General features: G+C 50.4%; 1 protein-coding gene across 18 annotated transcripts in view; it reads left to right on the top strand.

Annotated features, from left to right (window-relative positions):
• Nucleotides 1-12,690, top strand: part of LOC107307524 (ataxin-2-like protein) — a 119,667-nt gene that overhangs the window by 39,532 nt on the left and 67,445 nt on the right. For 9 of the 18 annotated variants that reach the window (XR_014941092.1, XM_085533351.1, XM_085533348.1 and 6 more), the window contains 3 exons: nucleotides 1,780-1,914; nucleotides 4,635-4,726; nucleotides 10,342-10,416. Coding sequence is in view for 17 of the 18 variants with exons in the window: in XM_085533351.1 (XP_085389477.1) it covers nucleotides 1,780-1,914; nucleotides 4,635-4,726; nucleotides 10,342-10,416 (302 nt within the window). In the remaining variant the exon portion in view is untranslated. Of the gene's footprint in view, nucleotides 1-1,779; nucleotides 1,915-2,678; nucleotides 2,904-4,634; nucleotides 4,727-6,008; nucleotides 6,188-10,341; nucleotides 10,417-12,690 lie in introns of those variants that run through there. The other 9 variants (XM_085533349.1, XM_085533350.1, XM_085533355.1 and 6 more) reach the window with 4 other exon arrangements.

Raw genomic sequence — 12,690 nt, 5'->3', positions numbered from 1 at the left:
GTTCCCTTATAGGGTTTCTGTTCCCCTATAGGGTCCCATTACCCCGCGATGACTCGGAGGGCATCCCATACCCTTATAGGGTCCCTATTCCCCCCTATACAGCCCCTATTACCCCCTATGCAGCCCCTATTACCCCTATACACCCCATATATGGTCCCTATATCCCCTATAACCCTATAGGGTTTCTGTTCCCTTATAGGGTTTCTGTTCCCCTATAGGGTCCCATTGCCCCGTGATGACTCGGATGTCCCTATTCCCCCCTATACAGCCCCTATTCCCCCTATAGGGTCCCTATTCCCCTCTATACAGCCCCTATTACCCCTATACACCCCATATATGGTCCCTATCCCCCCTATATTGCCCCTATAACCTTATAGGGTTTCTGTTCCCCTATAGGGTCCCATTGGCTCGTGATGACTCGGAGGGCATCCCATACCCTTATAGGGTCCATATCCCCCCTATACAGCCCCTATTCCCGATCTAATGCCCATATCCACCCCATATATGGTCCCTATATCCCCTCTAACCCTATAGGGTTTCTGTTCCCTTATAGGGTTTCTGTTCCCCTATAGGGTCCCATTGCCCCGCGATGACTCGGAGGCCATCCCATACCCTTATAGGGTCCCTATATCTCCTCTAGATCCCCTATACACCCCATACATGGTCCCTATTGCCCCTCTAACCCTATAGGGTTTCTGTTCCCTTATAGGGTTTCTGTTCCCCTATAGGGTCCCATTGCCCCATGATGACTCGGAGGGCATCCCATACCCTTATAGGGTCCCTATATCTCCTCTAGATCCCCTATACACCCCATAGAGGATCCCTATAACCCCTACACACCCCATATATGGTCCCTATATCCTTTATAACCCTATAGGGTTTCTGTTGCCCTATAGGGTTTCTGTTCCCCTATAGGGTCCCATTACCCCGCGATGACTTGGAGGGCATCCCATACCCTTATAGGGTCCCTATTCCCCCCTATACAGCCCCTATTACCCCTATACACCCCATATATGGTCCCTATATCCCCTATAACCCTATAGGGTTTCTGTTCCTCTATAGGGTCCCATTGCCCCGCGATGACTCAGAGGGCATCCCATACCCTTATAGGGTCCCTATATCTCCTCTAGATCCCCTATACACCCCATACATGGTCCCTATTGCCCCTATATCCCCCATAACCCTATAGGGTTTGTGTTCCCTTATAGGGTTTCTGTTCCCCTATAGGGTCCCACTGCCCCGCGATGACTCGGAGGGCATCCCATACCCTTATAGGGTCCCTATATCTCCTCTAGATCCCCTATACACCCCATAGAGGATCCCTATTACCCCTACACACCCCATATATGGTCCCTATATCCCCTCTAACCCTATAGGGTTTCTGTTCCCTTATAGGGTTTCTGTTCCCTTATAGGGTTTCTGTTCCCCTATAGGGTCCTATTGCCCCGCGATGACTTGGATGTCCCTGTTCCCCCCCATACAGCCCCTATTCCCCCCTATACAGCCCCTATTCCCCCTATACAGCCCCTATTACCCCTATACACCCCATATATGGTCCCTATATCCCCTGTAACCCTATAGGGTTTCTGTTCCCCTATAGGGTCCCATTACCCCGCGATGACTCGGATGTCCCTATTCCCCCCTATACAGCCCCTATTCCCCCCTATACAGCCCCTATTACCCCCTGTACACCCCATAGAGGATCCCTATTACCCCTATACACCCCATATATGGTCCCTATATCCCCTATAACCCTATATGGTTTCTGTTCCCCCATAGGGTCCCATTACCCCGCGATGACTCCTTGGGGTTCCGGCAGCGCCAGGCTCGTGCCGCCCAATTGGCTCGTGAGATCGAGGGCAGCTCCCAGTACAGGCTGCGCGTCGCCATGGAGAACGACGACGAGGAGACCAGGTGGGGGACATCCCATAATACTTATAGGGTATTGACCCTATATGACCCTATAGGAACACATGGGAACCCATTGGAATCCATTGAACCCCATAGGAACCCATTAGAATCCATTGACCCCATAGGAACCCATTACGACGAGGAGACCAGGTGGGGGACATCCCATAATACTTATACGGTATTGACCCTATATGACCCTATAGGAACACATAGGAACCCATTGGAATCCATAGGAACCCATTAGAACCCACTGACCCCATAGGAACCCATTGGAACCCATAGGAACCCATTGATATCTATTGGAACCCATTGAGATCTATTGGAACCCATTGACCCCATTGGAACCCATTGACCCCATAAGAACCCATTGGAACCCATTGACCCCATAGGAACCCATTGGAACCCATTGACCCCATAGGATCCCATTGGAACCCATTGACCCCATAGGAACCCATTGGAACCCATAGGAACCCATTAGAATCCATTGACCCCATAGGAACCCATTGGTTTCCATTGGAACCCATTAGAATCCATTGACCCCATAGGAACCCATTGGTTTCCATTGGAACCCATTAGAATCCATTGACCCCATAGGAACCCATTGGTTTCCATTGGAACCCATTAGAATCCATTGACCCCATAGGAACCCATTGGTTTCCATTGGAACCCATTAGAATCCATTGACCCCATAGGAACCCATTAGAATCCATTGACCCCATAGGAACCCATTGGTTTCCATTGGAACCCATTAGAATCCATTGAACCCCATAGGAACCCATTGGTTTCCATTGGAACCCATTAGAATCCATTGACCCCATAGGAACCCATTGGAACCCATAGGAGCCCATTGGAATCCATTGACCCCATAGGAACCCATTGGAACCCATAGGAGCCCATTAGAATCCATTGACCCCATAGGAACCCATTGGGACCCATAGGAACCCATTAGAATCCATTGACCCCATAGGAACCCATTACGACGAGGAGACCAGGTGGGGGACATCCCATAATACTTATAGGGTATTGACCCTATATGACCCTATAGGAACACATGGGAACCCATTGGAATCCATTGAACCCCATAGGAACCCATTAGAATCCATTGACCCCATAGGAACCCATTGACCCCATAGGAACCCATTGGAATCCATAGGAACCCATTAGAATCCATTGAACCCATAGGAACCCATTGACCCCATAGGAACCCATTGACCCCATAGGAACCCATTGGAATCCATAGGAACCCATTAGAATCCATTGAACCCATAGGAACCCATTGACCCCATAGGAACCCATTGGAACCCATAGGAACCCATTAGAATCCATTGAACCCATAGGAACCCATTGATCCCATTGGAATCCATTGACCCCATAGGAACCCATTGACCCCATAGGAACCCATTAGAATCCATTGACCCCATAGGAACCCATTGGAACCCATAGGAACCCATTAGAATCCATTGACCCCATAGGAACCCATTGACCCCATAGGAACCCATTAGAATCCATTGACCCCATAGGAACCCATTAGAATCCATTGACCCCATAGGAACCCATTGAACCCCATAGGAACCCATTACGACGAGGAGAGGAGGTGGGGGGACATCCCATAATACTTATACGGTATTGACCCTATATGACCCTATAGGAACACGTGGGAACCCATTGGAATCCATTGAACCCCATCGGAACCCATTGATCCCATTGGAACCCATTGGTTTCCATTGGAACCCATTGACCCAATAGGAACCCATTGGAACCTATAGGAACCCATTGACCCCATGGGAACCCATTGGAACCCATTGACCCCATAGGAACCTATAGGAACCCATTAGAATCCATTGACCCCATTAAGAACCCATTAGAGTCCGTTGACCCCATAGGAACCCATTAGAGTCCATTGACCCCATAGGAACCCATTAGAGTCCATTGACCCCATAGGAACCCATTAGAGTCCATTGACCCCATAGGAACCCATTGGCACCCATTGAGATCTATTGGAACCCATTGGAACCCATTGACCCCATAAGAAACCCCATAGGAACCCATTGGAATCCATTGACCCCATAAGAAACCCATTGACCCCATAGGAACCCATTGGAACCCATAGGAACCCATTGGAACCCATTGAACCCCATAGGAACCCATTGGAACCCATTGACCCCATAGGAACCCATTGGAACCCATTGACCCCATAGGAACCCATTGGAACCCATTGACCCCATAGGAACCCATTAGAATCCATTGACCCCATAGGAACCCATTAGAATCCATTGACCCCATAGGAACCCATAGGAACCCATAGGAACATATTGATCCCATAGGAACCCATTGACCCCATAGGAACCCATTGACACCATAGGAACCCATTAGAATCCATTGAACCCCATAGGAACCTATTAGAATCCATTGACCCCATAGGAACCCATTGGAATCCATTGACCCCATAGGAACCCATAGGAACCCATTGATCTCCGTTGACCCCATAAGAAACCCCATAGGATCCCATTGGAGCCCACTGACCCCATAGGAACCCATAGGAACCCATTGGAATCCATTGACCCCATAAGAAACCCCATAAGAACCCATAGGAACCCATTGACTCCATAGGAACCCATTGACCCCATAGGAACCCATTCATCTCCATTGACCCCATAAGAAACCCCATAGGAACCCATTGACCCCCATTAATTAACACTAACGAGCTCTAATTAACCCCACAGGGACCCCAAGATGGCGGCGCTGCCCCAAAGGCTTCGGGGGGCTCCGGGGGGGCTGCGATGTGCCCCAATGGGACCCCAACCCCATAACGGAGGTGAGTGGGACCCCATAGGACCCCATAGAACCCAATGGGACCCCATAGAACCCCATAGGACCCCATATAACCCAATGGGACCCCATAGGAACCCCATAGGACCCCATATAACCCAATGGGACCCCAACCCCATAACGGAGGTGAGTGGGACCCCATAGGAACCCATATAACCCAATGGGACCCCAACCCCATAACGGAGGTGAGTGGGACCCCATAGGACCCCATAGAACCCAATGGGACCCCATAGGAACCCCATAGGAACCCATAGGACCCCATAGAACCCAATGGGACCCCATAGAACCCCATAGGACCCCATATAACCCAATGGGACCCCAACCCCATAACGGAGGTGAGTGGGACCCCATAGGACCCCATAGAACCCAATGGGACCCCATATAACCCAATGGGACCCCAACCCCATAACGGAGGTGAGTGGGACCCCATAGGACCCCATAGAACCCAATGGGACCCCATAGAACCCCATAGAACCCCATATAACCCAATGGGACCCCAAACCCATAACGGAGGTGAGTGGGACCCCATAGGACCCCATAGAACCCAATGGGACCCCATAGGAACCCCATAGGAACCCATAGGACCCCATAGAACCCAATGGGACCCCAACCCCATAACGGAGGTGAGTGGGACCCCATAGGAACCCATAGAACCCAATGGGACCCCATAGAACCCCATAGGACCCCATATAACCCAATGGGACCCCAGCCCCATAACGGAGGTGAGTGGGACCCCATAGGAACCCATAGAACCCAATGGGACCCCATAAACCCCATAGGACCCCATGGGACCCCATAGAACCCCATAGGAACCCATATAACCCAATGGGACCCCAACCCCATAACGGAGGTGAGTGGGACCCCATAGGAACCCATAGAACCCAATGGGACCCCATAGGAACCCCATAGGACCCCATATAACCCAATGGGACCCCATTGGAACCCAGAAACCCCATAGGAACCCATAGGAACCCATATAACCCAATGGGACCCCATATAACCCAATGGGACCCCATAGGAACCCCATAGGACCCCATATAACCCAATGGGACCCCAACCCCATAACGGAGGTGAGTGGGACCCCATAGGACCCCATAGAACCCAATGGGACCCCATATAACCCAATGGGACCCCAACCCCATAACGGAGGTGAGTGGGACCCCATAGGACCCCATAGAACCCAATGGGACCCCATAGAACCCCATAGGACCCCATATAACCCAATGGGACCTCAACCCCATAACGGAGGTGAGTGGGACCCCATAGGAACCCATAGAACCCAATGGGACCCCATAGGAACCCCATAGGACCCCATATAACCCAATGGGACCCCAACCCCATAACGGAGGTGAGTGGGACCCCATAGGACCCCATAGAACCCAATGGGACCCCATAGAACCCCATAGGACCCCATATAACCCAATGGGACCCCAACCCCATAACGGAGGTGAGTGGGACCCCATAGGACCCCATATAACCCAGTGGGACCCCATATAACCCAATGGGACCCCAACCCCATAACAGACGTGAGTGGGACCCCATAGGACCCCATAGAACCCAATGGGACCCCATAGAACCCCATATAACCCCATAGAACCCAATGGGACCCCATTGGAACCCATAAACCCCATAGGATCCCATAGGACCCCATAGGACCCCATAGGAACCCAGAAACCCCACAGGACCCCAATGGGACCCCATAAAGCCCCCCCAGACCCCATAGAACCCCATAGGACCCCATAAGTCCCCCACAGATCCCATAGGACCCTATAGGACCCCATAAGTCCCCCCCAGACCCCATAGGACCCCATAGAACCCCATAGGACCCCCATAGGACCCCATAAGTTCCCCCCAGACCCCATAGGACCCCATAGGACCCCATAGAACTGCATAGGATCCTATAGGACCCCATAGAACCCTATAGGACCCCATAGGACCCCATAGGACCCCATAGAATCCCATAGAACCCCATAGGACCCCATAGGACCCCATAACCCCCCCCATAAGACCCCATAGAACCCCATAACCCCATATAGGTGACCCTATATCTTGTCCCCGCTTTTAGGGCCGTCCCGGATGTCCCCATAGGACCCCATAACCCCCCCCAGACCCCATAGAACCCCATAGGATCCCATAGAACCCCATAGAACCCCATAGGACCCCATAACCCCCACCCAGACCCCATAGAACCCCATAGAACCCTATAGGACCTCATAGGACCCCATAAGTCCCCCCTAGACCCCATAGGACCCCATAGGACCCCATAAGTCCCCCCCAGATCCCATAGAGCCCCGTAGGACCCCATAGAACCCTATAAGACCTTATAGGATCCCATAGGATCCCATAGGACCCCATAGGACCCCATAGAACCCCAATGGGACCCCATAGAACCCTATAGGACCCCATAGAACCCCATAGCACCCCATAAAACCTTTAAGACCCTATAGGACCCCATAGGACCCCATAGAACCCTATAAGACCCTATAGGATCCCATAGTACCCCATAGGACCCTATAAGACCCTATAGGATCCAATAGGACCCCATAGAACCCTATAAGACCCTATAGGATCCCATAGGACCCCATAGAACCCTATGAGACCCCATAGAACCCCATAGAACCCTATAGGACCCCATAAAACCCCATAGGACCCCATAGAACCCCATAGGACCCCATAGAACCCCATAGAACCCCATAGGACCCCATAGGACCCTATAGGATCCCATAAACGCCATTGGGACCCCATAGAACCCCATAGGACCCCATAGAACCCCATAGGATCCCATAGAACCCCATAGGATCCCATAGAACCCCATAGGACCCCATAGGACCCCAAAACCCTCCTCAGACCCCATAGAACCCCAGTGGGACCCCATAGGACCCTATAGGATCCCATAGGACCCCATAACCCCATAGGACCCCATAACCCCCCCCAGACCCCATAGGACCCCATAGGATCCTATAGGACCCCATATGATCCCATAGGACCCCATACAACCCCATAGAACTGCATAGGATCCTATAGGACCCCATAGAACCCTATAGGACCCCATAGAGCCCTATAAGACCCCATAGAACCCCATAACCCCATACAGGTGACCCTATAGGACGCCATAGGACCCCATAGGACCCCATAGAACCCCATAAACCCCCCCAGACCCCATAGAACCCCATAGAACCCCATAGGACCCCATAGAACCTCATAGGACCCTATAGGACCCCATAGAACCCCATAGAACCCCATAACCCCATACAGGTGACCCTATAGGACCCCATAGGACCTCATAGAACCCTATAGGACCCCATAGAACCCCATAGGACCCCATAAGTTCCCCCCAGACCCCATAGAACCCCATAGAACCCCATAGGACCCCATAGAACCCCATAGAACTGCATAGGATCCTATAGGACCCCATAGAGCCCTATAAGACCCCATAGAACCCCATAGAACCCCATAGGACCCCATAAAACCCCATAGGACCCCATAGAACCCCATAGGACCCCATAGGACCCCATAGAACCCCATAGAACCCCATAGGACCCCATAGGACCCTATAGGATCCCATAAACGCCATTGGGACCCCATAGAACCCCATAGAACCCCATAGGACCCCATAGAACCCCATAGGACCCCATAGGACCCCAAAACCCCCCTCAGACCCCATAGAACCCCAGTGGGACCCCATAGGACCCTATAGGATCCCATAGGACCCCATAACCCCATATGACCCCATAACCCCCCCCCAGACCCCATAGGACCCCATAGGATCCTATAGGACCCCATATGATCCCATAGGACCCCATAGAACCCCATAGAACTGCATAGGATCCTATAGGACCCCATAGAGCCCTATAAGACCCCATAGAACCCCATAACCCCATACAGGTGACCCTATAGGATGCCATAGGACCCCATAGAACCCTATAGGACCCCATATAACCCCATAGGACCCCATAGAACCCCATAACCCCCCCCAGACCCCATAGAACCCCATAGGACCCCATAGAACCCCATAGAACCCCATAGGACCTTATAGGACCTTATAGGATCCCATAGGACCCCATAACCCCCCCCAGACCCCATAGAACCCCATAGGACCCCATAGAACCCCATAGGATCCCATAGAACCCCATAGGACCTTACAGGATCCCATAGGACCCCATAGGACCCCATAGAACCCTGTAAGACCCCATAGGATCCCATAGGACCCCATAGAACCCTATAGGACCCCATAAACCCCCCCAGACCCCATAGAACCCCATAGAACCCCATAGGATCCCATAGGACCCCATAGAACCCTATAGGACCCCATAGAACCCCATAACCCCATACAGGTGACCCTATAGGACCCCATAGGACCTCATAGAACCCTATAGGACCCCATAGAACCCCATAGGACCCCATAATCCCATTGGGACCCCATAGGACCCCATAGAACCCCATAGAACCCCATAACCCCATACAGGTGACCCTATAGGACGCCATAGGACCCCATATAACCCCATAGGACCCCATATAACCCCATAGGACCCCATAACCCCCCCCCAGACCCCATAGAATCCCATAGGACCCCATAGAACCCCATAGGACCCTATAGGATCCCATAAACGCCATTGGGACCCCATAGGACCCCATAAAACCCCATAGGATCCCATAGAACCCCATAAGACCTTATAGGATTCCCATAGGACCCCATAGAACTGCATAGGATCCTATAGGACCCCATAGAACCCTATAGGACACTATAGGACCCCATAGAACCCCATAGGACCCCATAGAACCCCATAGAACCCCATAGGACCCCATAGAACCTTATAGGATCCCATAGAACCCCATAGGACCCTATAAGACCCTATAGGACCCCATAGGACCCCATAGGACCCCATAGAACCCTATAGGATCCCATAGGACCCCATAGAACCCCATAGGACCCCATAGGACCCCATAGGACCCCATAGGACCCCATAACCCCCCCCCAGACCCCATAGAACCCCATAGGACCCTATAAGACCCTATAGGACCCCATAGGACCCCATAGAACCCTATAAGACCCTATAGGACCCCATAGAACCCCATAGAACCCTATAGGACCCCATAGAACCCTATAAGACCCTATAGGATCCCATAGAACCCCATAGACCCCATAACCCCATAGGACCCCATAGGACCCCATAGAACCCCATAGGACCCCATAGCCCCCCCCCAGACCCCATAGAACCCCATAGGACCCCATAGAACCCCATAGGACCCTATAGGATCCCATAAACGCCATTGGGACCCCATAGGACCCCATAAAACCCCATAGGATCCCATAGAACCCCATAGGACCTTATAGGATTCCCATAGGACCCCATAGAACTGCATAGGATCCTATAGGACCCCATAGAACCCTATAGGACACTATAGGACCCCATAGAACCCCATAGAACCCCATAGGACCCCATAAGTCCCCCCCAGATCCCATAGGACCCCAATGGGACCCCATAGAACCCCATAGGACCCCATAGAACCCCATAGGACCCCATAGAACCCCATATAACCCCATAGAACCCCATAGACCCCATAACCCCATAGATGTGACCCTATATGTTGTCCTTATAGGGCCGTCCCGGATGTCCCCTAAATGTCAGCGCCCCATAAGGGGGGGTAAAGCCGGAGCCCACCCCACAACCACAGGTGAGACCCCACATGGGGTTTGGGGCCATTTAGGGCCGTTTTGGGTCATTTTAGGGTCATTTTGGGGCCATTTAGGGTCATTTTAGGGTCATTTTGGGTCTCTTTATGGCCATTTTGGGTCTATTTAGGGTCGTTTTGGGTCTATTTAGGGTCATTTTAGGGCCATTTAGGGCCATTTTGGGTCCATTTAGGGTCTATTTAGGGTCATTTTGGGGTCGTTTGGGGTCTATTTAGGGCCATTTTAGGGCCATTTAGGGTCATTTTGGGTCTATTTAGGGTCATTTTGGGTCTATTTAGGGTCACTTTAGGGCCATTTTGGGTCCATTTAGGGTCTATTTAAGGTCATTTTAGGGCCATTTTGGGTTTATTTAGGGCCATTTTGGGTCCATTTAGGTCCATTTAGGGTCATTTTGGGGCTATTTTGGGTCAATTTAGGGCCATTTAGGGCCATTTAGGGTCCATTTAGGGCCATTTTGGGTTCATTTAGGGTCTATTTAGGGTCATTTTAGGGCCATTTTGGGTCCATTTAGGGCCATTTTGGGTCCATTTAGGGCTATTTTGGGTCAATTTAGGGCCATTTTGGGTCATTTTGGGTCTATTTGGGGCCATTTAGGTCCATTTTGGGTCCATTTAGGGTCATTTAGGTCCATTTAGGGTCATTTAGGGTCTATTTAGGGCCATTTTGGGTCTATTTAGGGTCATTTTAGGGTCATTTTTGGTCTATTTAGGGCCATTTAGGGCCATTTTGGGTCCATTTTGGGTCATTTTGGGTCATTTTGGGTCTATTTAGGGCCGTTTTGGGTCTATTTAGGGTCTATTTAGGGTCATTTTGGGGTCGTTTGGGGTTTATTTAGGGTCATTTTAGGGCCATTTAGGGTCATTTTGGGTCTATTTAGGGTCATTTTGGGTCTATTTAGGGTCACTTTAGGGCCATTTTGGGTCCATTTAGGGTCTATTTAGGGTCTTTTAGGGCCATTTTGGGTCTATTTAGGGCCATTTTGGGGCCATTTAGGGTCTATTTAGGGTCATTTTAGGGCCATTTTGGGTCTATTTAGGGCCATTTAGGGTCTATTTAGGGTCATTTTGGGTCCATTTAGGGCCATTTTGGGTCTATTTAGGGTCCATTTAGGGTCATTTAGGGCCGTTTTGGGTCCATTTAGGGTCAATTTAGGGCCATTTTAGGGTCATTTTGGGTCTATTTTGGGTCATTTTGGGTCCATTTAGGGTCAATTTAGGGCCATTTTGGGTCTATTTAGGGTCATTTTGGGGTCATTTTGGGTTTATTTAGGGTCATTTAGGGTCATTTTGGGTCTATTTAGGGCCGTTTTGGGTCTATTTTGGGTCCATTTAGGGCCGTTTTGGGTCTATTTAGGGTCATTTTAGGGCCATTTTGGGGCCATTTTTGGTCTATTTAGGGTCATTTAGGGCCATTTTGGGTCTATTTAGGGTCATTTAGGGCCATTTTGGGTCTATTTAGGGCCATTTTGGGTCCATTTAGGGTCTATTTAGGGTCATTATGGGGCCATTTAGGGCCATTTTAGGGTCATTTTGGGTCTATTTGGGCCATTTTGGGGTCATTTTGGGTCTATTTAGGGTCTTTTTAGGGTCATTTTAGGGCCATTTAGGGTCAATTTAGGGCCATTTTGGGTCTATTTGGGCCATTTTAGGGCCGTTTTGGGTCCATTTAGGGTCTATTTAGGGTCATTTTAGGGTCATTTTAGGGCCATTTAGGGTCATTTTAGGGCCATTTAGGGCCATTTTGGGTCCATTTAGGGCCATTTTGGGGCCATTTTAGGGTCATTTTGGGGCCATTTAGGGCCATTTTGGGTCTATTATATGGGGTTATATGGGGTTATATGGGGGGATATGGGGTTATATGGGGTTATATGGGGTTATATGGGGTTATATGGGGGGATATGGGGTTATATGGGGTTGTATGGGGTTATATGGGGTTATATGGGGTTATATGGGGTTATATGGGATATATGGGGTTATATGGGGTTATATGGGGTTATATGGGGGTATATGGGGTTATATGGGGTTATATGGGGTTATATGGGGTTATATGGGGTTATATGGGGTTATATGGGGTTATATGGGGTTATATGGGGTTATATGGGGTTATATGGGGTTATATGGGGTTATATGGGGTTATATGGGGTTATATGGGGTTATATGGGATATATGGGGTTATATGGGGTTATATGGGGTTATATGGGGTTATATGGGGGTATATGGGGGTATATGGGGTTATATGGGGTTATATGGGGTTAT

Source organism: Coturnix japonica, unplaced genomic scaffold (genome assembly GCF_054131305.1).
Source record: "Coturnix japonica strain WE unplaced genomic scaffold, WE-NBRP24 Scf058, whole genome shotgun sequence".
In the NCBI taxonomy this organism is placed as follows: domain Eukaryota; kingdom Metazoa; phylum Chordata; class Aves; order Galliformes; family Phasianidae; genus Coturnix; species Coturnix japonica.
The sequence above is the reverse complement of the archived record's forward strand: the minus strand, read 5'-3'. Positions and strand labels throughout refer to the sequence as shown.